Source organism: Anopheles cruzii, chromosome 3 (genome assembly GCF_943734635.1).
Source record: "Anopheles cruzii chromosome 3, idAnoCruzAS_RS32_06, whole genome shotgun sequence".
Classification (NCBI taxonomy): domain Eukaryota; kingdom Metazoa; phylum Arthropoda; class Insecta; order Diptera; family Culicidae; genus Anopheles; species Anopheles cruzii.
In genome coordinates this window covers 7,065,247-7,089,628 of record NC_069145.1, presented here as the reverse complement: position 1 = coordinate 7,089,628, position 24,382 = coordinate 7,065,247, and the positions used below count along the sequence as shown (strand labels likewise).

The 24,382-nt window shown below is 47.0% G+C and overlaps 1 protein-coding gene across 1 annotated transcript in view; it reads left to right on the top strand.

The window, feature by feature from the left end:
* The first annotated feature begins 13,717 nt into the window (after nucleotides 1-13,717).
* The window catches only part of LOC128275265 (uncharacterized protein CG43867), a 104,230-nt gene continuing 93,565 nt past the window's right edge, over nucleotides 13,718-24,382 (top strand). Inside the window, exons 1-2 of the mRNA XM_053013710.1 lie at nucleotides 13,718-14,431; nucleotides 14,501-14,593. Of these exons, the coding sequence (XP_052869670.1) occupies nucleotides 13,718-14,431; nucleotides 14,501-14,593 (807 nt within the window). The remainder of the gene's footprint in view (nucleotides 14,432-14,500; nucleotides 14,594-24,382) is intronic.

Here is a 24,382-nt window from a genome sequence, read left to right as displayed (position 1 = left end):
AGTCCGAGGCCGAGCACATTTGCAGGAAAGTTTTCTTTGGTTTCGCTCCGCTTAACCGGTGGCCGGTGCTGGTGCTTGACGGGGAAGCAGAATTTGGCTTTTCGAAGTCCATTTCACACTTGGTTTTGGGTTCGCCGTTTTTCACTGCGTTCATGGTCCCTAACGGAGAATCTATGCCGGCGGCGTTAGCTTTGGCTCAACGTGGAGCATTGCTCCATATAATCCTCCAAATAGGATGGCCTAACGCAGCAAATCCACCTTTTTGTAGCTTTCGTACAAATTTTGCAACATATTCTCATTAGAAAAACAAAATCGCCGTCGTTAAAAAGTCCCTCCGATGGCGCAAAATAGGACAAAACAAGGGCATGTTGTACACCATTATGGTTCTATCGATTACAACGATCGGATCGCTTTGATACCGCGTCGGATTGCATCGGTCGTCCGGGCAGTTGGACGTTTTGCGACATTTTTCCCGCCCAGACCGACGTGTCTGTGTTCCAATTTTAATCCGCTTTCCCGTTTTTAATCCCCGTCGATGCATTGGCAAAGGGCCCTTAGCGAAAATGCGGGGTTTTTACTCGCACTCCACATATCCAGCCAGCTCGGCCTCAGGTGCTTCAGTCTGGAGTTCCGGGCTAGACGTGCCGGGACACGGCCGGCTATATTAGCGAAATAAACGGTCACCAGCTGCTGTTCACAGAGAGCTTGGGCGTGTGGGCTTGCAATCTGCTGGTCGGACGTTAGCGAAGATGAAAGAAGGGCTTTATCCAACACCGGGTAACACCGAGGGCTAGCGCTCTGAGTGACAGCCCGATGACAGCGTCGTCGAGCGGAAAGCGAGCAACGAGAAAATGAAACCATTTCCGGTCCAACGGCTCCGGACACACCACACCTTACCGGGGTGGAGACTTGGGTAATTCGCGGCCATTCCGGTTGGCTAGACCGGAAACCGGTTCCTGATAGTGGCCGGTTGGTGTAACACATTTACAGCTTCATTGACACAGCAGCCGCCCTGACGAGCGCTGTCAACGGGTGGCGGTTGTGGAGTTGTCATTTTCCCATCGTTTTGGAGAGAGAAACTTGAGCGCAATGTACTTTGGCGTTACATCATCATGCTCGGGTTGGTCACGATGATCTCAAAATAATAGAAGTACACTCTTGGGTGTGATATTTGGACTAATTAACTAATAGTTTGGGATCATTTTTTTGATACTGTTACGAAAAGTAATTCTTTCTTCGTTCAAGTGTTTGCCCAAGCTTAATCTAGAATATTGCATCGCCTGTCAGAGGCAATTAAATCTCCGCAAGATCCGCCACAACGATTTATAATTTTAAACTATTCCTTTCTGAGTCAGGTGCGCTCAATTTTCACCAGCCGAAAATAATTTCCAACTAACGCCATTATTTTTACGACCCAAGCACCCCTACGACCCCAGTATGAAGTCAGCCGATAAGAAGCTGGTGTAAGATTGATTACATGGATGGTTTAAAATCGCGAAAAGTTTCACTTTCGCGTTTGGTAGAATGTCGGTACCGGCACACGTGAGACTGCCGAGGATGCGTCGACAGAATGGCAAGGAGTGGCAGCTTATAAGACGTGAACTCATTTAAAACAGATGAGACAATACCTCGCCTCGTTCTACTTTGCTATGGGTTGGTATTCATAGACGTAAAGTTATCCCAAACAGCATTTCAAATTATTTCTTTATTCATCCTAGTTATAATTTCCGTTTAGAATTATACTTCGTTCGATACATTATGCTCTACCACTTGCCAGTGTTTGTTTTTGGCCTTAGAAAACCGGCGACGCTTCTAAATGAAAGCGCAACAATCGACTGCGTAGAAACTAAAAATCTCAAAAGGTCCTAAAATTTGGCTCGTACCTATCTGTTTCATGCCTTTCGATTTGATGAAGCTCGCGCTCGTTTTAAAGGCAATCGACAGGCATAACACTTCAGGGCATAATAATGTTCTTGACATCTCTTGGACATCTCCTAATTTACCTAATCTCCACAAGGATCATACTGTAAAATATTCAGGACGACATTGGTCACATTGTGTATGTGAACAATTATTGTAACTTTGGTTAACCTAAGTCCCCGGAGGCCGAAAAGACGATGAAAGATGGACCTATTCTTCGACACTTACCCGAAGAAAAATCTATCTTTATCGTCCCTCATCCCAGTTTAAAGAGCGGAGAAGGCGTATGTAATTTTGCGTGAATTATGGTTACATCGCCCTCCGATCTCCCTGCCCATTTACGGTCTTCGCTCTGGCCATCCCAAGATCCCGGTTTGGCTGTTGAAATAGTAAAACTTTTCCACCCAACAATTCTTCAGACACGCAGTTTTCTGCCCGCTCGCTCCGACGCGTACGAGGACGCTGGAAAAGCGCCCCCAAAGCTAACCGCCGTCGTCAGCAGTAGCAGCAGCTTTAGTCGCCATAAATATTTGATTAAAGAGCCAAAGTTTTGTTGCCCCCGTCTCGGAGAGTCTCCGGGAGACAGATGCCTGTCCGCCCGTGCGGTGCGCCCGGCTGTCGATAGAGCTGGTTGGGCCGTGTAAAGGACAGCTCAAGGATAACGGTTCGGTCGCAAGTTACACACGCACACGGCTTGGTTTTGGCAATTGGCCGGAAAGTAATTGCCTGCTGTACTTGCCGTTGTTGAAGGCCGAGGCTTGCCGTTGTAGAAAGTTGACGAAGAACATATTAAATGCCTTACCACCGCTGACCAGCTTTTTGATGGACTGCATAGCATAGTGGAAGGGTTACATTAGAGTCCCTTCTGTGTGAGCCGCAAATCCTGTCTAACGCGAAGCCAAACGAAGCTGTAAGTTGGCAGTATCAAACGGTTTTCTTGAGCGCTGCTCAAAAGTCCCGAACTTCGGAAACTTAATCATCCGGCTCCTGTGCCACCGCTCGTGGCGGAGCAGTTTAATTGCACTCCCTTCTTAGTTTTTGGAGAAAAGTTCTTCAGAGGCAATTGCGTTCGCTGAGATCCAATTGAAGGGAATTCATCAGAGCATTTATTTTACGAGGGTAAAGTTAATGAAAGCTCACATTAAAACGCATCGTCGTTCGGTGAGACTATACAATGTTTTGTTTTCTCTTTTTGAAACATTGTTTAAGCGAATGTAACATTTATTAACATGTTACACTATTTACATGTTTACACAGGTTGTTAATTTTTTCCTCTTAATAGAATTTTATCCACCAACATAAGAACGCTATACGTGCCGAACGTAAGCATCGCGTAAGCGACCATCGTAAAACCGGCTTATTTCGTACGTTTTAGTGCCCCATCATGAGGATGTGTCGCAAATCACGATGCAAATCTCGACACGGCCCAACCAGTAGAAATCTGGTTTCCGCGGCTGTGTAGGCCACGTCGCCACGTTCCGTCGGGTAAGCAGAGCATCAAAGCTCATCCAGTCTCATGAAAGTACGGTACGGTAGAAAGGATCTTGGTTTTATTCGTCACGAGCAGGTCCGGGCAGGATCTTACTAGTGAAAGTGACAAGCGATGGTCTCCCTCAAAGGAAGGACGAATAATAGGATGCTTCCTGCTTGGGAGCACGTCGTTACAAGGACCACTAAATTATTTATGGACCTTATGGCACTGTACCATTGTCCAGAACACGCTGCAACCTGAAACGGAAGTCAGGGCTGTGACTAATTGTTCTTTTGATCATTTAAATATTGCCAGATATTTCATATGTTTAGGCGTTTCAATGCATTGTTTAGACTATTCAATTGAGTTTAATTTGTAATATGCAGATGCCGACATTTTGGATGGATCTCTAATGACTTCTAATGTTTGAAACGCTACGCATTCTAAACTTCCGCCTCGATGGACATCAAACAGCCCATCGAAACTCTTTTATAATCATTACGCATGAATAATTTTGCATGTGGCTTCATTTTGGAATTCGTTTGAAGACCAAGCAGAACAGAGAGTCGCAGACCATCCACAATTGTGTAACATCCGTTTTCCGGTGATGTTCATTTCACAAAGGGAATGCATTAGATTGGAAGCGTTTTTAGTGTACGGCGTATAAAATGCTCCTACTGCCACAGGGCAACGGTGGGCGGATGCTGCAATAACTGCATCGATGCCGAGTGGTCAGAAGGTTGCAATAAAGCCGGAGGACTCCATAAATACAAAACATTCCGCAATCAACTGTCGTCCGCACAGCTGTGCCATCGAAGCTTATTCGATTTTACAGCGTGCAATCCGCTTTACCAGCCAAAGCGCACCGGGTCTGTTGGTGTACGTGCCCATATCTATGCGTTTCCGGCGTTTCGAAGCGCACAACATTGTACGTGAGCTGCAGGGTTTAGGGGACATTCAAACTACAGCCCAGAAAACAATCACGCAATCTTCGCTTCAGCATCAGCGCGCCAATTTAAGAGCCTCCGATCTTATTATTTGCAGGCGATATTTTAAAGCCTGTAGACAGTGAGCGTGAAAGGGTGCGAGAGAGAGAGAGAGAGAGAGAGAGACACAGAGCACCTTCAATAACGTCATGAAACCCACTTTCATCGACCAGGATTTTACTGTCCATTAAATATTACGATTGAAACTAAGGCCGACCTGAGCCGGGCTAGTCGTGGTGCATCTTCTTGTGCGGGAGACTGCACGCATCATAATTATTATCTTTATCATAAGTATTATGATTGCCCGTTTGTTCGACTGACTACGTTCTGACTCCGACCGTCGATCGCCCACACGATCCGACGGTGCAGCGAGTGGTCCGTGGGACTGCAGCGCCAACGATGACTACGAGTCCGACGATGACGATGCTGTGACTCGGTGATGATTATTAATTCGGTCATAAAGTAAATTGACCCCCTGTGGTTCGGCTCCCCACACACAAGTCCAGGCAAGGGTTTATGATGGATCCAATTCCATTCCGTGGGTGGCTTTTCAGTTCCGCCTTCGTCTCGTTTCATAACGGGACGGTCTGGCGTTAGGGCAGTGCCTCTCATTTCCGTAGTGCATTTGTTACGCAAAGGGTTGAGTTTAACTTAATAAACACTTCAATGAACTGCCCGGGCCCGAGCTGACAGTGAAAGTTGGTGAAAATTCCGACACTAAATTAAACGCCGGCAAACCTAGCCCATCGACACCGGCGTAAAGCATCGGAGCGAAACATAACACTCTTCTCCGGCGGGGTGTTAAATTGTAATGCAAATGAGACACGTTATGTTCTGCATGGATGCACTATTTTAATAAAAAAAAGGCCAGCAGTGGAGCATTTTCGCGGCGCTTGGTGACGTTTGGTTGGGTAGTTTGAATGCGATCTGGTCGATTGGATTAATTACGTACGTAGGTTTAGTGCTTAATCGGCCATCGGACCGGTCGGTCGGCGTTTGGGCACGGAAATTATGGTTTATGCAAGCGCATCATTCAGACCCGTGCTAGCGTTTGCATGGAGACTTGTGACGGAAGCCAACAAACAGTGTAGTAATTTAATTTGAGAATGAATTAACTGGCTCCGCCCTGCTGCAGTCGGTCCATCCGCCGATCCGTGTTGATTGAGTATTTGTCCAGCTGTGTGCGGTTTTGTTTGCCTATGCCAGCGCGAAACCTTTCTACTTTGAATCGCAAATGAGGCGATGTATTTCGTAATTGAAACTATCGTAATGGGTTTTTTACAATGCACTAGATAAATGGGATGGAATACCCGTTTGGTGCATTCGCTTGCCATTCATCAATTGACTCAGTTGGACTGAATGAGCTGAACGATGATGAAAGTAATTGAAGGCTTGAAAGAAAAAAAGTGAGTTTTTAATGCTGAATGAAAGAAAGTAGATATAGTTCACAATATTGAAAGATGCTAATTTGCAAATATTATGCCATTATGCTGTTTGTCCGTCTAGATATTGAACCAGTGCTGAGCTTTATAATCTCTTACGATTCGTATGTTAAGTGTTGTGCTTCATAAACAAAATCAATCTGTTTCCATTTCATTACTTTATGATAGAAGCTTGATTTAAAATCTCGTTGCAAAGTTTATCTCTTACCGTGTTATGTATTCGAAAACGGAACTAAATGTTGAATAATGGTGTTTTATTCATTTCATGTATGCTTCACGGTCTTTTTACAGTTAATTTCTTTTCTTTTTATATCTCTTTTCACGTTTTATTCTTTCATGCTTCATAGTTGAGTGTTTAAAACAGTTTGGTTTTTTTTTCATTTTGTGTGATTTTATGTTGGCTACCGTTTTCTTTTTCTATTACAAGCAGTACCATTGCCTTAACTACATTTCGGGACCTCAAAACCCCTATATAACTGGAAGAAAAATGTAAAAGACCATCACTCACGATTCGGCGATCGGCACGCAGTTTGTCAGAAAAAAAAAGAAAGAGAAATGTTCACTCCACTGCCCCCGTAATGGCCGGACGGATCGGATCCGATTGGATCGAAAGATACCTTTTCGAAGAGAGTGCCAGCCACACGCATGTAAAAATGCTTTCCCCCTAAAACCCTCCCAGAGGCGCAAATCTGAATAATATTTCAATAAAAGTCATCGATTTATGAAAATTTATACCGAACCGAGTGAGGTGAGCAGCCTCCGAGCGGAGGGGTGGCCGTGTTTGCGTTGCACGAAGCTAACCGTTGGCGTCGAGTGGCAGAAGAAGACGAACTGCTCAAAGGGGCTGCATAATGCGAGCGGGGCTCGCTTTGCGGAAGCGGCCCAAGTGTGGCACGTTTCCGGGACACCGAGCAAACGTTTCTCACGTACTAAACCCGAGTGCAATGTTTTTTCCAACGGGGTGGGTGAGGTGCGTATCGCTTGTCTCGTAATCGATTCGGATGAATCACAACGCAATCGAGCATCCGAAAGGACATGTGTTTCCTTTTTATTGGCCGCATGGGCCGCAATTTGTGGATGTTCAGCGTCGGCGGGTTCAATTGCGATAAAAACGGAACGATTTGATGTTCACAATGTTGTTGCGTGCGACTTTCTGGCGTTCTTTCTTCGTTCAAATCTTGCCACAAAATTGATCCAGACGGCCATATTGCGTTTAAGATGGTATGCCTCATTGCGTTATTTCGATTATCGGCCGCTCGGGATTTGCACACACAATACGGAAACACTTTTCGTTGAGTGCCACTTGATGGTAGATTTAATAATTATTTAAAAACTCTCTCTTCGGACGCCTTCATCAGGATAATGATGCCCTTCGGCGTTTCGGAGCGGAAACTGTGCAAACGACCGTTTTATTTTTGCTTCGCTCGCATCAAAAAGTGTGAGCGGCAGAAGAATGGCCTCCGGGTTGTAGTGATAAATTTCCACCAAATTAAATTGAACTTAATTTATTTATTGGACGAAACATCGCATGGCGTGCTACGATGCGTGCGGAAACGATTATCGGAGATCGCACAGGCACATCCGGCCACACTGACCCGCGGAGTGCCATGATACCGCGATGATGCGCTTTTGCTCATCATCATCGTTATCGTGATCGAGTCTGTTGCTTTTTTCATTTTTGCTGTACCCTTTTTCCTGGAAAACAGAGAGTAAATTATGCTAATTTGCTGTTATGAAGAGTCATGCGGCCCACGCTGTGGCCGGCGATTCCGAGGCTTCTTTTTTATTTATGAGCGTCATCTACTAACCGTCAAACGGCGTGGCCGATGAGATGGAATTTTCCCCTTTTTTATGCGATGTTTTCAGCATAATTTTTCTGGCTTTGAGCTGATGGTTAAAAGATTTTTGGCAGTGATTGTGTTCCATCGCTGGTCTATCGGATTGGAAATTCGATACTAATACAATCTACATTTACTGCTCGCTGCTACTAAAATTTGGACGGCAGTTACTCGATTTATGAAGATACCGACAAGTTTTTTTTAATAGAATTATGTTGGAGCTCCAGCAAAGTAAAGCCAGTCACCAGCATGAGTTGGCATCGTTTACGCTCCACACCTAAAATCTTCCGGGTCGAGCTGTCGCGTACGAGTACAAAGTTTGAACCGTGAAGGTGAACGCAAATATTTATGTTACTGATAATATGCTCATTCTAACAGATCAAAAAGCTATTGTTCGGCACTGTTGATGTCTAAGATCATCATCGATCGAATTGAAAGTCTGTAGAAACTCCAACCAACCCCGGGGTACTTTGAACGTGCCCCACGGCACACCATGAACATTGATTTGCGTGCGTGCGTATCTGGCCTAATGCTTTATGACTGAAGTTGGGATTGATTTCGGCCGTGGATTTAAGCAAGTGCAACCCAAAATCGTTCCTAACTTCGTCGAAAAAATATTCATTCGCGCCTGTTCGCGATGAAGCGCGATAAAAGAAAATCCCAGACCCCCGGGCGTAGACAGGCTCGCGCGAGGGTGACAAGAAAAAGGGTGCACGCAAAGAGACGGCACCCGTAGGCCCTTTCAGTCGGCTCTTCTCCTGCCGTACTTTTGGCGCTGCCATTTGGGGCGTCATCAAGCGGTCGTAAAAAAGCGCTAAAATATGTCGGTGCAGCAGCAAACTTCCGCAACGCGAACCGCCGCCGACAGACAGGCCGGCGGGGAGTATTATCGAATATTTATACCATTCTTGGCCATTGTTCGATTCGATCAGGAGCCCAAGCCGTCCCATCGGCACACGCATCTGCTCGCGCCTCGTTTCGGCGAAATCGGCGGTTCCGGTGCTCCGGGCGAAGGATCATGTAAAGGGCAGATTGTTTGCTTACAATCGAACCGCGTTACTTGGCACAGCCGCCCCTCAACCCCGGCACCAGATGCTACGGTCGACTACAAATGCGGGCCGTGGGGATAGAGGATGTGCCAGTACTTGTGTACTTGTGGCGTGGCGCACGCACGCACGTAAACCGTATGCTAATGCCGATGGGTGGTTGTCGTGGGTCGCAGCTGTGACTGACATTCCGTGTCCTTGCGCCCTCAGCAGCTGCATCCTTTTTTGGCATTTTTTTGAATACACGTCTTCTCGTAAGCCTATCTGTGCGTGGTTCATCCGTGGTTGGTGTCACGCGCTGATGCTCGCCACTTTTTACTCCGCCCGGAGAAAAAAGTGGGAACTTTGGTAAGAAACAGATTCCTCTGCCGACGCACAGCAACTGACGCCCTTCAGTCCACCAATTCGATTCCACAAAACTACAAACAAAGCGCCAGGGTTTGGGGGCATTTCCCTGCGCTTCGGGGATCGAAGGACGAAAGAATGACATAAACATCGACGCCAAAAGCCATATTCTGGCGAAAGGCCATAAAAGTGCACTAAAAAGTGGCATAATAATAAAATTCACGCACAAAGTGTGCATCGTAAGTGAATCGCTGTTAAGTGCCCGCTGAAAGGGCGCCGACGAATAAAACAACTGCCCGTCACATGTTCGTCAGACGCTGCGCTGGATAAGTGATTTTTGCATAACGTTACTACTGGAAAAGTGGCCCATCAGCAAAACGAGGGATAACGAAAATTTAATTACACCAACAAGACATCAGAAGATAAAATACAGGAAAAAGGTAGAACTAATAAACAGTTCCGATCAAGCCCTACAAATGACCCTGGAGGATCCTTGGCCAGGGTGCTCAATTGGCCCGTCCGAAGTTTGTCTCGTTAGGCTCCCGTGCTGCCAAGTGGGTCAAATCATTAGCCGAAACTTTCTCGGGCACCCATCAAAAGCTCATCGGACGCAGCGGGCTGTGCGTCACTTTAGACTTTCGGTGCCCACGTCCATCCATCCATCAGTCGATCCCTCTTTCGCCCGGGAAAATGCGGACGGGTGTTTGCGTAAACACATCAATCAATCGGCCGGCCGGAGCGAACGACTTGAGATGAATCGATGTCCTCGGTCGCAGTTGGGCCACCGCCGCCCCCACGGGTTTGATCCGCTGATGACCGACTCGACCGGAAGTTGGGCGCGCCTTATGCCGCGTGTCAACCTCGATCTCCACACAGGTCAGAAGCTGGTTAGCCGCGCTCGAGGAAAGCTGCTTAAGGAGCCCGCTTGTGCCTGCTTGTGCGCCGGTTCGGTGTCGTTAGATTAGGTGAATCGATTTATTGGATCTTCTGGAGTTTTTCGCTCGTTTGACGCACTTGTTCCGCTTGTATAACCATTGTCAATGCCCGGACGTGTTCCGGAACAGTTTTCTCACTTATTTCGCCGGTACCGTTGATTTATGGTGTTGATGAAAGAATTTTGTCGCAATGGAAATCGGTGTATGGCGCTCGGTGTGTGTGTTTCCGGTTTCGTTTCGCTATGGTGGTTGTGCCGGGTCGGGTTACCGGGGGGTGTTCGGTGTTTCATTCGCTGGCCGGAAGATTGTTTCTCGCTCGCCCCACGCAGCAGCGCGGAAAGTTTATCTATAAATCAAATTGATAAAAGTTTGGTGGTAGAAAATCAAATTTGTGTTAATGGATTTATTTGCTTCGTTTGTGTGCGGTTCGGGCATTCGATCGGTCGAGCTTTGTTTTTTGTCCGTTCTGCTGGCGATTCGCGAAAAATCTTGCCAAAGTATTGTGCTTCGCGAGGGAAATTGGCGCGTTGGCAGGCAGGCACCATTCCCTGCCGGTGCCGGCGTGCCCTTTTGAAGAATTGTATTGTGCAAAACGGTGATGATTGAGTGTTTCCCGTGGCCGAAGTAATTCAACTTTGACGACAGTTTGTTATCGCTTTTCAGGACCTCCCATTTAGGGACGGGATGTTTGCTTCGTTTGCATTTGCCGCGCAGCTTCTTAACCGATTCGAAAGGAATGAAAGAATGATCGGTTCGATTTGGTAAAGTACAGTTTTTTCGACCTTTGCTGCCTTCCCGAGACAGAGTATGTCATGGAAGTAATTATTATCAACCCATTCCGAAGCGATTGCAGTGAAGTGAAACCGAAGCTCTAGCCCGAGAACCTAGCAACCGTTGGTGGTGGCATCGTTTTCGTCTGCACCGGTAATTACTTCCAAGTGTCAATGATTACGCAGCGAGTGGTGTATTCGGTTCGTTTGATTTCCGCATCGAAGCCCCTGCTGGCACCTTCTGGCACCCTACAGACCAAGAAGCTCGGGGCTGGATGCTGGATGAAAGCCGGAACGGCCGGGAAAACCTTCGGCATAACTTCAAGCACCCTGGTAGAGAAGTCCTGAGGCGACAATCGAGAGAACCTTTGAAGTAGTCAAAGAGACGCTCCGCTCAGCACTCTGCGCACCTCCGTGGACCGTAACCAGAGTAGGCAACGTTCGAACAAACCCAATACCGGACCATTTGTGTAAAGAACTATTTACTGCAGCTCACGGCGAGCGAGTAGTTCTGGTGAACCTAATCGGAACGGTAGTAAAACTCATTGGCCCTGCGTAGCATAAGTTAAACAGCCAGCCAGAAGGATGTGGTCAGCGGCAGCGAGCAGGGAAGCAGCTTGTGCCTGTCGCCCTTCGCTGGGTTACGGGAAATTTAGTGAAAACTCTGCAGTAATTTGGCATCGACCAGGAGTCACTTTGCCGGTGTTCCTGCGACCGGAGAAGCCAAACCGAATCGTAATGGGCCGGAACGGCCGCTCTCTGTGTGTGTGTGCTTGCGAACTGTGTGAGGGGTTTATTTAAGAAACCCTTCATTCCGAGCGAAACCGGTACTGCAGTAATTTGCAAAAACGAGGGGGTAAATTTCTTACTACCCCGTTGGTGGCCATAGTTTGCCTCCCTCGGTGCTCTCGGTGTGCAAGTCTGCAAGCAATAGTTTGGTCTGTGTTTGGGCTGGAAATCGTTCATAACTATTTACGGCACATTATTAGTTCCGAGTGGAAGCTGTTCGGAGCGGTCGAGGCGCATTGTGCCGTCGGTTGGTCGTCGGCCGCTTACTTTCGTTATGATGGGCACTCATCTTTGATTAAAGGGGTCAACGTGCTGGTATTTACTCTGCAAACTTATAAATTTAAATGGAAATTCCTTCCGAATGATTTAACGGAGTGATGAAAGATCCACGCCGCATACCACGTCACGTTGATAAGTGGTCGAGCATATTTCAATACGTAGATAAGTAAAACTAATATACTTTATTCCTTATACTTAAACTAATATACTTTATTTTGTAGTTGGATGGGCTATTCTTAACAATATAAACTCCAAGTTATGTTAAGCAAAATTTTGGATATAGAGCTAGTGAAATCGACGCAATTTTGGATTTCTGAAATGCTCTGATAAAACATGGCTAAATCCTAAAAAGGATACAACTGCCTGCCGCCAATTTACTAAGCACCTTATAACTTACTGTAATTTGACATTAATTATTCAAATCAAATCTTTTCGAATCAATGCACGACTGTAAAAAACCACAAACAAGCGATAATTTATGTAACCAATGCAAGAAGTAAGCGTGCCGTATCCGTGAAATCGCCAAACGTTGTGACTTCCCGAAGGACACGTTGCCACTGGGTTCGGCCACTTTGCGACGCATAATTCGAACAGATTTGTAAACATTCGATCGCCGTTCAATGGAAAATGTATGGAGGGAAATTTACAAATCACATCCACCGTCACCCCATGCGCTGGTAGAGCCTTCCAAGGGCCCTACCTTTGGCCAAAACAATGGCTTGGAAACGCACCAGAAAGGGAAATCCAATTTCCGGGTTTCCTTTTCCCGCTCAATCTATACATTTTCAGCACAAACAGCACGGGTCCTTATTCATTTCGACTCAAACGGTGCCTGGTGTGTGAGTGCGATGTCGCCATCGATTTCCCATTTTTCCACACTGGCAGGCTGGCTGGCACACACCCCATCGTTGTGGGTCGCCGCTTTCCACCACCGAAACCCGAACCCGTGTATGGCCATCGACCCGACCGCAGCCTCCGGAAAGGGGCTGTTGGCATGGTGGTACGGTACCGAGGCGGTGGTTTGACGGGTGAGATATTTCTTTGTTGAAAAGTGATAGTCCCGTTTGGGTGTGGGACAATTCGATGTTGATTCCCGTGCTGGAGTTGGAGTCCCGCGACGAACGAGGTGACGAAGCATTGAATTTGCGTGGAGGGGTTTGTGCTTTATTGCCAGAAAAAAGGGGTTACTGGTTGGGGTTTGATTTCAGTACGTTCGATGACAGCGTGCGATAGACCAGTCTGTACCTTGTGGGCGTCGTGTTTAATTATTTTGATGCGGAGAGGGCTGCCTTTGTCCGATGAACATTTTACAAACCACTATATTATGCTTTGCGTAGAATAACCATCTTTTGAATTCAAATTTTGAATGTTTTATTTATTACGTAAAATTGGAACTGACGCGTTGTGGAAAGAGAAATGTTTTTTCCTTTCATAAATAACAGCTAAGTCACTAGCTGACCAACAGTGTATGTTCTTTTACAAACGAATCAGAGTACATAGATAATCTTAATTGGATTATGCCATACTTTAGATTGACCTTATCGTATAAAACGGACTAGATCCTCACTGAATTGTGTAAGGTTTTTAATCAATAGTGTTATCGGAGAAATTATACAGTTATTTGAAATATTAAAAAACCAAACATTTGGTTCCTAAATTATCGTCCGAATGTTACCGTAAGATTCACTTGTAAACCATCATCTAATTTCGCTCAACTTCTCCTCGTTTTTCGTCTATTTCAGACCCGGAAGTCCTTCGCACCACCGGAAGCGATCATGCCAATAGGACTCACCCGACGTTTTCGTCATCTTCGACGTCGGTGTTAGCGTACGTTCTTGCGCAACTCGGTCACCGTCTTGGAGCGCACCCAAGTGGGGCGTTATCGCTGACCTAAACATGACGGAAGAGAGTCCACCACGACGATTGTCGCAGATTTTCGACCCGTTGATGAGTCTCAGTGAGCTGCAGGCCCAGATCCAGCAGCAACAGCATCAGCTGGCCCACCTAAAGTACGTCGGCGGCGGTGGTGGATCCTCACAAACCAATCACCCGCAGCAGTATGGTGCGGGTCCAGCAATCGTGCCGTCATCCTCGACGCAGACCTTTTCCTCGTCGTCCACCTTGCAGCATCCGAGCAACGGTGGTATTGGTGGAGCGAACGGAGGCTGCTACAACTACAACACCACCGCGTCCTCGTCGACGTCGCTGTCATCCGCTTCGAACCAGAGCACGAAGCTCAGCTCGAGCAGCAGCACCGGAAGCTACGTCGGTGGAACGCTCACTTCCGGTGGCAGCGGCAGCGGTGGAGGAGGCAGTGCCGGTGGGACCGGACCACTACCCGTTGCACCACCGCACGTGCTGGGCAGGATCATGATGGGGTCGCGATCGACACCGAACAGTCCACGGTTGATGAGTCGACGGAATGGCAGCAGCAGTTCCGGTTCCAAGCCACCGCCAATTCCACAGAAACCGAACGCCGCCTACATTGCCAACCCGTCGCTGGTGGCGCTCGACTGCGATGCACCGTGGCCACCGTTCGATCCGATGGCAGGCGATGGGCATCACCACGGTCATCAAGCTGGGGGAGGCTATCTGCACCATCAACCGGAGGTTCGATCTCTGAGTCCGTTTGCTTAGAAAGAGCTAGCCTTCTAACCCCTGTTTGTTCTGTTCCGATAGATCAACTGGCAGGAGCGATGTCTGGAGTTGCAGCTGGAGCTGCACCGTTCCCGGAACCAGGCAGGTCGCGTACGGGACATGCTGCGGGAAAAGGTAGGTTTGTGTTGTGATTAAATAAACCGAGTAGACCATTTTGTTGTGGATCGGCTCATACCGACCAAGAGTTATTGCTTGGTAATATTGTGAAGTAAGGTATGCAATCAGTTTAAACTACACTTGGGTGACATCACATTAAATGGAGGCTGCGTTTATTTTGAATTATTTAATTTTTTTTCGGTATTACGGTATTACGTTTCCGGTATCATGATACGCCTGAAACAGTTTATTCACATGATGGATGAATATTGAAGAAACATTTTTTATAAGTAACAAACACTTTCTATAAAGTAGTAAACAGTAATGGTAAAGGAATAAAAGTAGTAGTGAGTACTTCTCAAATGGTGCTAAGCGTACCTTAGCAATTTAGTTTATTGATAGACAAGTTTCTAATGAATACTACAGAACATGCTCAATTCATGAACCGAACCTGGCTCATGTATCTGTTGAGCCTTCCATGCACCATTAAGCTTTCATTTCTTGAATAAAAGGCCGCAGCTTTAACCAGATAGTAAGGTTTTTTTTCGGATGGAACTTCATTCAGTTCCAACGATCGACACCCGGAACGTGTGCCAAAACTGCTTGCTCAGCTACGATCGTGCAGCGGTTACGATCGCCTGCTACTCATCCAGTGTTGATCCACGTATTAGCCCATAAACTGCGGGACATTATCGTCACCTCGTAAAAATCATATCCTTCGCTTCAATCCTGTTCATCGCAAAACAAGAAAGGAAACGGTGAGCCACACACACACACACCACCTTCGCACACTCTCTTCAATAGGGAAACCGAGCGAGATGACGATGATGGCGGTGGTCGTTAGTAGCAGCTTGGCACGTATGTGTCCTTTTTCACCACCGGAACACCACCATCATCTCGTAAAGCTCATTATTTTATGATTATTCATTTAGCATGGCCACAGCAGCAAGCACGGCCGCTCCCGTGCTCAACCACCAGCCATTCCAACCCTTTTGCAGAAGCCCCATTTCGTGCGCCGTGAATCTCCATATGCCTTGGTCCATTTGGCGGCGTTACGACGTCCACCACCGTCCTCGTGCGAGCACCATTGACGATCGTCACCTCTACGATGGAACGAGCTACACAGGATAAAGATTTTATGGCACGAAAGTCGACCATTTTCCGGCCTAATCCCTGCTCTTTATTTCCCTCCATTTTGACAGCTGAAAAAAGGCCGTTCACATATTGTCACGCCGGCAAAGGCAGGCTCTGCCGGATCTGCGAGGCCACTTTTATCGTTGGGAACTATTAAAAGACGCTATGCTCGGTGGTGGTGTTGGTGTGATAAAGTATTTCCACACCGAGTTAAACTTTCGTATGTGCTCTATCTTGGTGTTGGACTTAATTTACTGCACCAATCTTTGGACAAACGGCGAAGTTGGCCGGCCCCACTTCTTCAAACACCATTTGCACGCAGCAGAGGGACATTCTTAATTCTTGGGCCGCACTGCAAACAATGCCTTTCCGAACACCCGGGGCTGACGGTGAGTCTGTGGGGTACTTGACTGGACACAGTCGAATGATGCATGCCATGGTTGGCACTCGTTTTTGTTTTTTATTTAATAATCTCAATTTCGGTACAGGAATTCTCCAAGGCGGCCTTTGTAGACGGGCGTTCCTTGGCACGTGCTGAGGTTTCCAGATCATGTTTAACAACCGTGTCACCGTTGAAACTCCACTCGACGTGTCAAAGGTCCTCTCAACTGTTAGGTTACTCTCGCTCTCACTCTAGTTTAAACGTTTGGCTTGCCGACGTGACAATGAACTTAACAAAAAGACGCAAAAAAGGTTTAATAGGGGGGCCTGTTCAAATATGTTTTCCAAAAATTGGTCTCCGCAAGAGCCCGATGTACTCTCCAAAAGCGGATTAAAATGCCTTGCCCCCTTGCCCTGGTTGGTGCAGTCCACGAGAACCATTTTGGTAATGATTTTCCCATTACATGCAAGAACGTTTTCAGACGCAAAGCGCTTAAATTAATGCAGTGACACGTACCGGGTACCGATGGTGATGCGTTTGTTTGCCGTGGGGAGCATTTAATGGGAACGGACCTGGAACGCCGAGTGAGAATAGCATATTTTTAGGGGACCGTGAGTCAGCATGAGCCAACCGTTCAATTCGCCGCTACGCACATCATAAACATTATGGGCGCAATAAATGTTAGTCCAATCTCAAAGTCCAGAACTTAAAAGATGTATCTTCGCTTGCGTCATATTGGTTTATTAATATTTTAATTTAATTATTGGATTCTATTCGCTTTACATAATATTTCAATTACACAACCATCTATCGTCCATTACCCAACTTCATTCTCGTTAATGTCATTACTTCCGTCAAAAGTTAAAAGCCTTATTTGCTTTCTAGTTGAAGTGCTTTATAATACTTTTACCATACTGTAACGAACCCAGTGCAAATATGCAAATTAAGACCGACCGAAAAAGACGTAGCAACGGCGAATGGAGCGACTTCCACCTGTTCCCTCCGTATCCCGGAGGCGTCTTAGGTTCGGGCCCAATTTTGAAAATGGGTTTTCATTACACGAGCAAACGCAATGTTAGCAAAAATTAAAAATAACATTTATCCGAGGAAAGCAGGGAAAACTTTCAGCATTGAGCCACACGGAGCCATTATCAAGGCTAACTCGATGAAGTTCCACCGTCTGGTGGCAGGGTTTTTCCTTCGACCTCGACTTTCCTTGCTTCGACTTTCAGCCAAGGCACTTGGAGAGGATCAATATTTTTCGTTCAATTTGTTAATACTGCGACGCCTGCAGCTCGGAGGCTGACCGTCGAGAGCGCGTGAGGTAGAATTATCAATGGTCTGAGGAGCATTTTCGCATAATTACCTGTCTCGTGGTATACTTGCAGCCGCTCCGAACTCTGCGCTGTGATCAGGTTGCCCTTCGCACGGGTTGGCTTGTTGGCGTATGATCTAGTGAGTCTTCGACAGATATAGCCCCTTTACTATTGGATTCTTTGTTTGAAATGTGCTCATAATTCCAATTCTCGAATCGTTGCGTTTTATTTAGGTAGCATAAATTGTTTAAATACTTTTGAGAAGTATTTTAAGCTGCTCCGTAGTATGTAAGAGAAATATGTAACTTAATTTAATTTGAATACGTTACAATTAAAACAAAAAAATTGCTTGTTTGAGTTTCTGACAGAAAACAAAAAGTGTTTGTCCTCCACCAATACCGTTCGTAAAAATGTTAAATTTAAATTAAAATCGTTCGGTCACCCGCCCGCACTCGTTGATGAGTTCGCAGTGCCCGTGTTGGTGGACGAAAGAGTTTTGTTGCAAACATAAAACACTGCAGCTGACGCTACGTGGAATTGGACAGGGTTCCATGGCACAGGTCTCCCGCAGCTGACGGGTGCTGCTAGTGTTTACTGTAATTGAGCCTTTGTTCAATGGCTTTCAACAAACCGCGTCACATCGCGGATGGTGACCGGGGCCGGGCACTCGACCATAGCATGTGCCGTTCGAATTCCCTCCGACCCGTCCCTGGCGCGAAGGAGTTCATGTGTACACAAATCTGTTGAATTGTATTTACAGCACAGGTGACTCGACCATTGGAACCACATTTCATTGTCCTTGCCAAACATACACACACACACGCGCGCTCAGCTCGTCCCACTAATCTAGCTTCTCCTTCCCCGGTTTGTGTTAAGTTACCGCCAGCCGTCAGTTTCAGTGGTCGTTTGCTTTGGTTCGATGTTTATGTCAAACATTGAAACTTGGTCAATACATCCTGAGCGAGCGAGAGCAGCGAAAAGGGTTGCTTTCTGGTGGCCACAGTCTTTTGGAATCGATAATGACATTTACAACAGCGGCGCCGTGATGGACAGAACGCATGGGAGTAGTAAGTTGATGATAAAAGAGTCGACTTGGTGTTGAGGGATGTCCAGGAAACCGGTTCAATGTTCCTATAGGAATCTTATCTATTTCCTAGGTTTGTCATCGATGGCGTTTTTTAATGTAGATTTAGGTTTGCTTTTACACACGATAATTGCAGATACCGGTAACTGCTGACCCTTCGTATATTCCCTCGGAGACCCGGATTAATTAATTTAAACATTTCTTTTTGCTGTAGAATCATCCGAATTAATCCGACCTTCACATCTGAGCAATTTTGTAAAGCTTCTGTGCTAAAATTTCAAAGTTGTTATGCATTGGTAATCCCTTTACGAATTAACTCCGCGTTAATGACCTCCCTAAAGAGAATAGTTGTCCGATTACTCCCCACAGTCGTTTCGACATAAATGCCCCGTTAATTGCGCACAATGTGATCTTGATCGACGAACCATTGCCAGACGAATCCCTGGAACCAACCATCCCACTGCTGGCCGTGATGCACCAAGGTCTTCCCCCGTGGGGCCAGCAGCTTCACAGACCATTGTGAAAGTGAAACCGGTGCGTCACAATATTCCCCCCGTTTCCATACGACGCTCTCCATCCGCGGCGCGCGTGGTTGGGTGGCAAATTAATACGAAAGTCAGCGTAATCCTACACCGGCCTGACAGTGATTAGGAAGAGCGCCCCGAATCGGGAGGGAGCGAGGTTTCGGTGACTGGGGCGACTGACAGGACCGACGACAAACATGAGACGCGATGTATTACCGTTCCGCTGGCAGACGGGGCCGATGAAGCAAATGAGGCAGACATATGCGCCGTCACGCTATGCGATTTATCTCGCCCGTCGCAGGTCCTTTGGGGACTGTGCCCGCAATGGGAGCGCAACATCTAAACATCGAACCGTCTGAATAACGCATCCCAGCCATCCGGCAAAAGGGAATTTCCGGGTAACGTCCGGGCATTGGCATTGAACACATACCCGGCATTGGAGGATGAGAAATCGTAATCAATCAAACTTGATAGTCCCTCGGTAACGATGGCGGGGGAGCTAACGAAGGATGCAGCTGTGGTTCGTTTATTTGGCCGCAGAACCTTCGCCAAACATGGGGATGCAAATTACAAAATGCTTTTTCTATCGAAATCAATCGTATAAAGTGACTTGTAATTGATTAGCTACAAAGCGATGAACGCGGGTTGAAGAGCGCTTTGTTTGGTTCCACCAAGCATCGAGAAAGAAAATTTTAGTTTTCTGAAACGGGATTCGCTGACGCAAAAAATTCCAGTTAATTGGGTGGCAGGTTCTCTACTTTCTGTCGGCCTAGAGGCGCAGAAGAGAGCGATAGAGCGAGGAAAATTCCACCTCGTAACGCTGCGTGCAGAACCACATCTTGCCAACATGATTAGCAGGAAATCATGCAAACGCACGTACAACGGTCACTTTAATTTATGAGCGAAACCGACAGAATTTTACGACAGATTCAGAATGCTTCAAATAATGAACTGTATTTGGTTTTGTTATAATGTCTCTAGACTCTCTCTATATTGTTATGCGTCTTCATTTATATTTTAAATGGCTGACTTATTTTTATTGAAAGAAGCCAACTTTTTTATGCCAGACACATGGTTGAGAAATCGTTGTCGCTTTTGGCGGTCTGATCCCCGGCCATTACAAGTATCTGACACATGTTCAATTTCAGTCTTTGCAAATATTGTCTTCTTTCTCATATCCTGCAACGTCAGTAAATGTGTGAATTTTAACAGGCAAACCTTGCTTCGACACTTTTTCTTGGCCGGATCGGTTCTGCCGCGGATATTAAAATGTGATGTACGTCTATTATTCTGATTCTAATTTGCCCCTGTTTAAATAAAAAAACGTTCTCGAAATGAACGAAGCACCCACAGATCTACACGAAAGGCGCACCGCAACACTGTCGAATTTTCACTCCGCCAAACATCAAATAAAATCACTCCGTACTGAGCGTTCCGTGCCATCCGAGTTCCCTGCTCAGAATCGGCATATCGGCATTGTGTCGGGAAACCGAGAAGTGGTATTGGTGAAACATTCCTCTGCGAATGAAAACCACACCACCCATTTTTCTCGTCACAACGTCGTGCGACGAAGAGCCGTGGAAAACTCCCATCAACACCAACCGAACCTCGCGATTCGTGCATGTGTGTGGGCAAATAAAAGTCAATCGATTTTTAAACGAAACAGTCACATTCAATCAGATCCACCGGGTCAGGAACTGGTGCCAGGGTCGGTAGCACGAAGCTGGATAATGATGGGATGCCACACACCGTGCCCAGTGAGCTTCTTCCGTCGCGTTGGAATCCGACGTTGACGTTGCGATGGAGACGCCTGGTCGGTTTCGTCTCCCGATGCGGCTACATGACGTGCGTCGGTGCCCGTTTCGAGTGCGCTTTTTTATGTTTTCCCCTCGGGTTTGCCTGGCAAACGCAAAACCGTATCAACGACGACAATGACGACGACCGGATAGATCGATTGGCAGTGGCGGTCGGAACTGTGTACTGTCGATTGTCGCTGTTTGCTAAACGAAGAAGATGAAAGTCACCGTATCAGCAACGTTTCGCCGGGTTTTTTTGCGGTGCGACTTTGAAAGCGATTGTTTGACGGCAGTGGCCCTGCGTGTGTGTGTGCGTTTATGTGGTTGACAACAATGGAAAAAGCGGAAGTCAATGTGCTTCATCAAATGCTGCCGTGTGGCCGTGTGTTGTTGCTGTGGCCGTCTGTCAGGTTGGCAAGCAGGTGAACCTTGTTGAAGGTGATCGAGTGGCACCCAGTTCTGTGATGCTAACACGAAAAGTGCTGTAAGCTTTTCATGGGACCAAACATCAACTGGAGCGCATTACTTTTGCCTTTTTTTATGCGACTTTTGGCACTTGACATGAGTATTTCCGTCATTTACTTCTTTGGCACTCTTCATTTTCTTTTTTATATGTTTTTATTAAGCCAAGATTTGGTTTTGTATGTTCTTCGTTCATTACAATATCAATAATACTATCAATGCTTTGCTACCATCAATAATAGTGGCAAATGGACCCTTTGAAAGTAAGCAACATTATGTTAATTAGGATTATAGATTTCATTTGGCTTCAGTTTCGCATGGGGAAAACTGAAGTTCAAACTAAACTTCAAATTGACGCAAACTCTCGTTTTGCTCTTACTTTCTACTACCTCGTTCTCATTTTTATTCTTTCACTCCGTAGAACATCATGCATAAACGCTCGTCGACTAATGGATAGCCTCCACCGACAGGCGCTATCGGCCATTGATTTACAAGACACCTACCAGTTGGGGGCCGCCATTTTAAACCTTGCGCACATAAACCATGATTCCTATGATGTGCCCTACACAATGGATGGTCGCAGAGGTAAAATGCTGACATTATGCCCTGCCACGTTCGTTTCGTGCCATAATTCACTCCAAATGCGTTCAATTACTAACTCGCGGTCCAGCTGCTACCCACAGGACCGGGTTTGTGTGACGTAGCAATGCGCCAGTTTGCTGGCTTGTTAACCCATCCACATTCACAAATTTGCGCGTAATGCAAGCGAGCGAGGAGTCCTGCGTCAGGGGTGATATGCCAGAACACACACACACCGGGTCCGGATGTTGTGCAGTCCAAACATCGACCGGTACCGGTTTCCTTTTTTTTCACCGATGAACGGATGAGTCTCCTGAGAGTGCTAAGAGGCGTACATCGGAAAGCCGTGGGGTTCCACAACTAATGTGGGACATGTTTTTGATGTTTCCACCCTCGCTGTGGGTCGGCTGGGTCTTTGCTAAACATTCACCCTCCAAAAGCGAGGCCGGCCGGTGGGCAACGGGGCCCCACACGTCTAATGGGTTTTTACCAACTGCTGGCCTCCAAATTTAAGGTCTCGTTTCGTGCACGCGTCTAATTTTTGCTGGTTGCCCGAACCCGGCCCTTTGTGTTCGGTGAGTGTAGGATAATTATGTACAGTTTAAACATGACAGCTTTATACAACAAAAAAGGCCCATCGTAGGAATGGAGCATGCTGCATACTTATTTAGCGTACAGAATGCGGACAAATTCCGCGAAGCCCGTGAATAAACTGCTCCCACAAATATCGTGTGGCCTGTGTCTTTGAGCTGGATTCAGACAATCGATTTAATGAACCAACTGCCGCTGACAGATTGAACGCTGCGTCGTAAGAAACGGTTGCGGCTCGGTGTAGAGCTCAAGATTAGCGATTAACAACGACTTGAGTTGCCGGCGGAACTTTTCCTTCGCCGTGTGATGGGTTCATCACGCTCGATATCACGCCACAGCATAATGCTTCATCGCTTATTTGTTTATTGGCGCACGCCGTACGCCGCATACCGGGCGGCGTTTCCCGACGACGGCGACATAAACATATCGGTTCTCGAAGGCTGCCAAATTGCGCTGCGGTTGTGAGGGCAGCTTAAGCGGTCGTAAATTTTATGCTAAATAGTTTCCAGCCAGCCCGCCCCAAAAGAAGCACGCAACAACGCACGCACCGTCTTGCGCGAGAGTGTGTTTGGTCCTCGGTTTACGGTAGAATCTTAATTATCAATTTCCGTGCCGCGCCGTGCCGTGGTGCGGTTTGTGAAGCCCTCAAACTCGTGCTGTCGACGCGTGACACGATCGATAGTGACGGTGGCACGGAGCCATTTTGCTGCCGCTGTAACGAAGCCCGAAGGTCCCGCAACCGACGGCTGCATTTTGGCCCGGGGGCACCGTAGCCACCGACGGCAAATTAACATCTGACGATCGCAAAACCACAAATGTGGCGTAGCCTCCGGACCTGAAAGTGTAATCAAGTTAGTTAATTTGCCGTAAACGAAAATCAAATAATTAGCGTTCCGCTTGTCGTCGTCGTTGGTGATGACGAATGTGGCCACCGACGCGTTGACTCCGCGAGCAGAGACCGCTTTTATTAATATTATTGTCGTTTGCGCATTACATTGTTGTCGAAGTACTTGTCGGCGTAATCCAATCGAAATGAATGGCGCAATCAAACTTTCTTCGGTTTCGGGGGGTTTCTATTTTAAGACAGAAATCATAATTTACCACGACAATAAGTGTGTTAACCAAACAAGAGGCTATTTTTCAGGTCTTGCCATCTGGAGCCATCATCGAGCACCCTCAAAAGTGACCAATATCTTCTTCCGGTCAACGATGCCGACCGAAGGGGAAGGGGGTACGAATGGCCAGCAAACGAGAAACGTGATGTTTCGTGGAAAAGGTCACCATTTTTTGCGATATTGCCCATTCCTGAAGGGCATGTGTGTTTTATGCGTTCGCCACACTTCGGCTCCGGTCCGGTCGAGGGCCTCAAGTCATTATCGATTTAGACCGAAACCAAAACCACCGAATCGTCAATCATTTGCAGGCCTGCCGGTCGTGTCCATTATCGTTCCGGAAGCGTGTGTGTGTGTACCGAAAAACAGGGCGGGAGATTGTGAAGTACGCCCAGCGATGCCGAGTGGCCATCATCCTCAATCAGTCGATTGACCGAGCGCTATTATCCCTTCGGTTCCCTCTTTTTTCTTCTCTGCCGTCAACAGAGCTGCCGGGTTGTTAGGCTCCAGAAATTATCCTTTCGTGCTATGCAGCCTACGGGAGCGAACCCTTGAGAGTGCGGGAGCGCTCGTGGCTTATCCTCACGACGACAATAAAGCCATTTGTCGTCCGTACCCCTTTTGGGGATCCCGAATCATTCGCCCATCGCCCATTTTTTTCACCGTGATAGTTCGTTCCCGGCCGCCCCCGGCGTGGTCCGCTATAAATTTAACATATTTTCTCGCTCGGCCCATTATGCGCTGGTTTTCTTTTACGATGCCGATGCGCTCGGCCGGGCACATAAAAATCGCATAAAACGAAAATGCAAAAATGATTGTCAAATGGA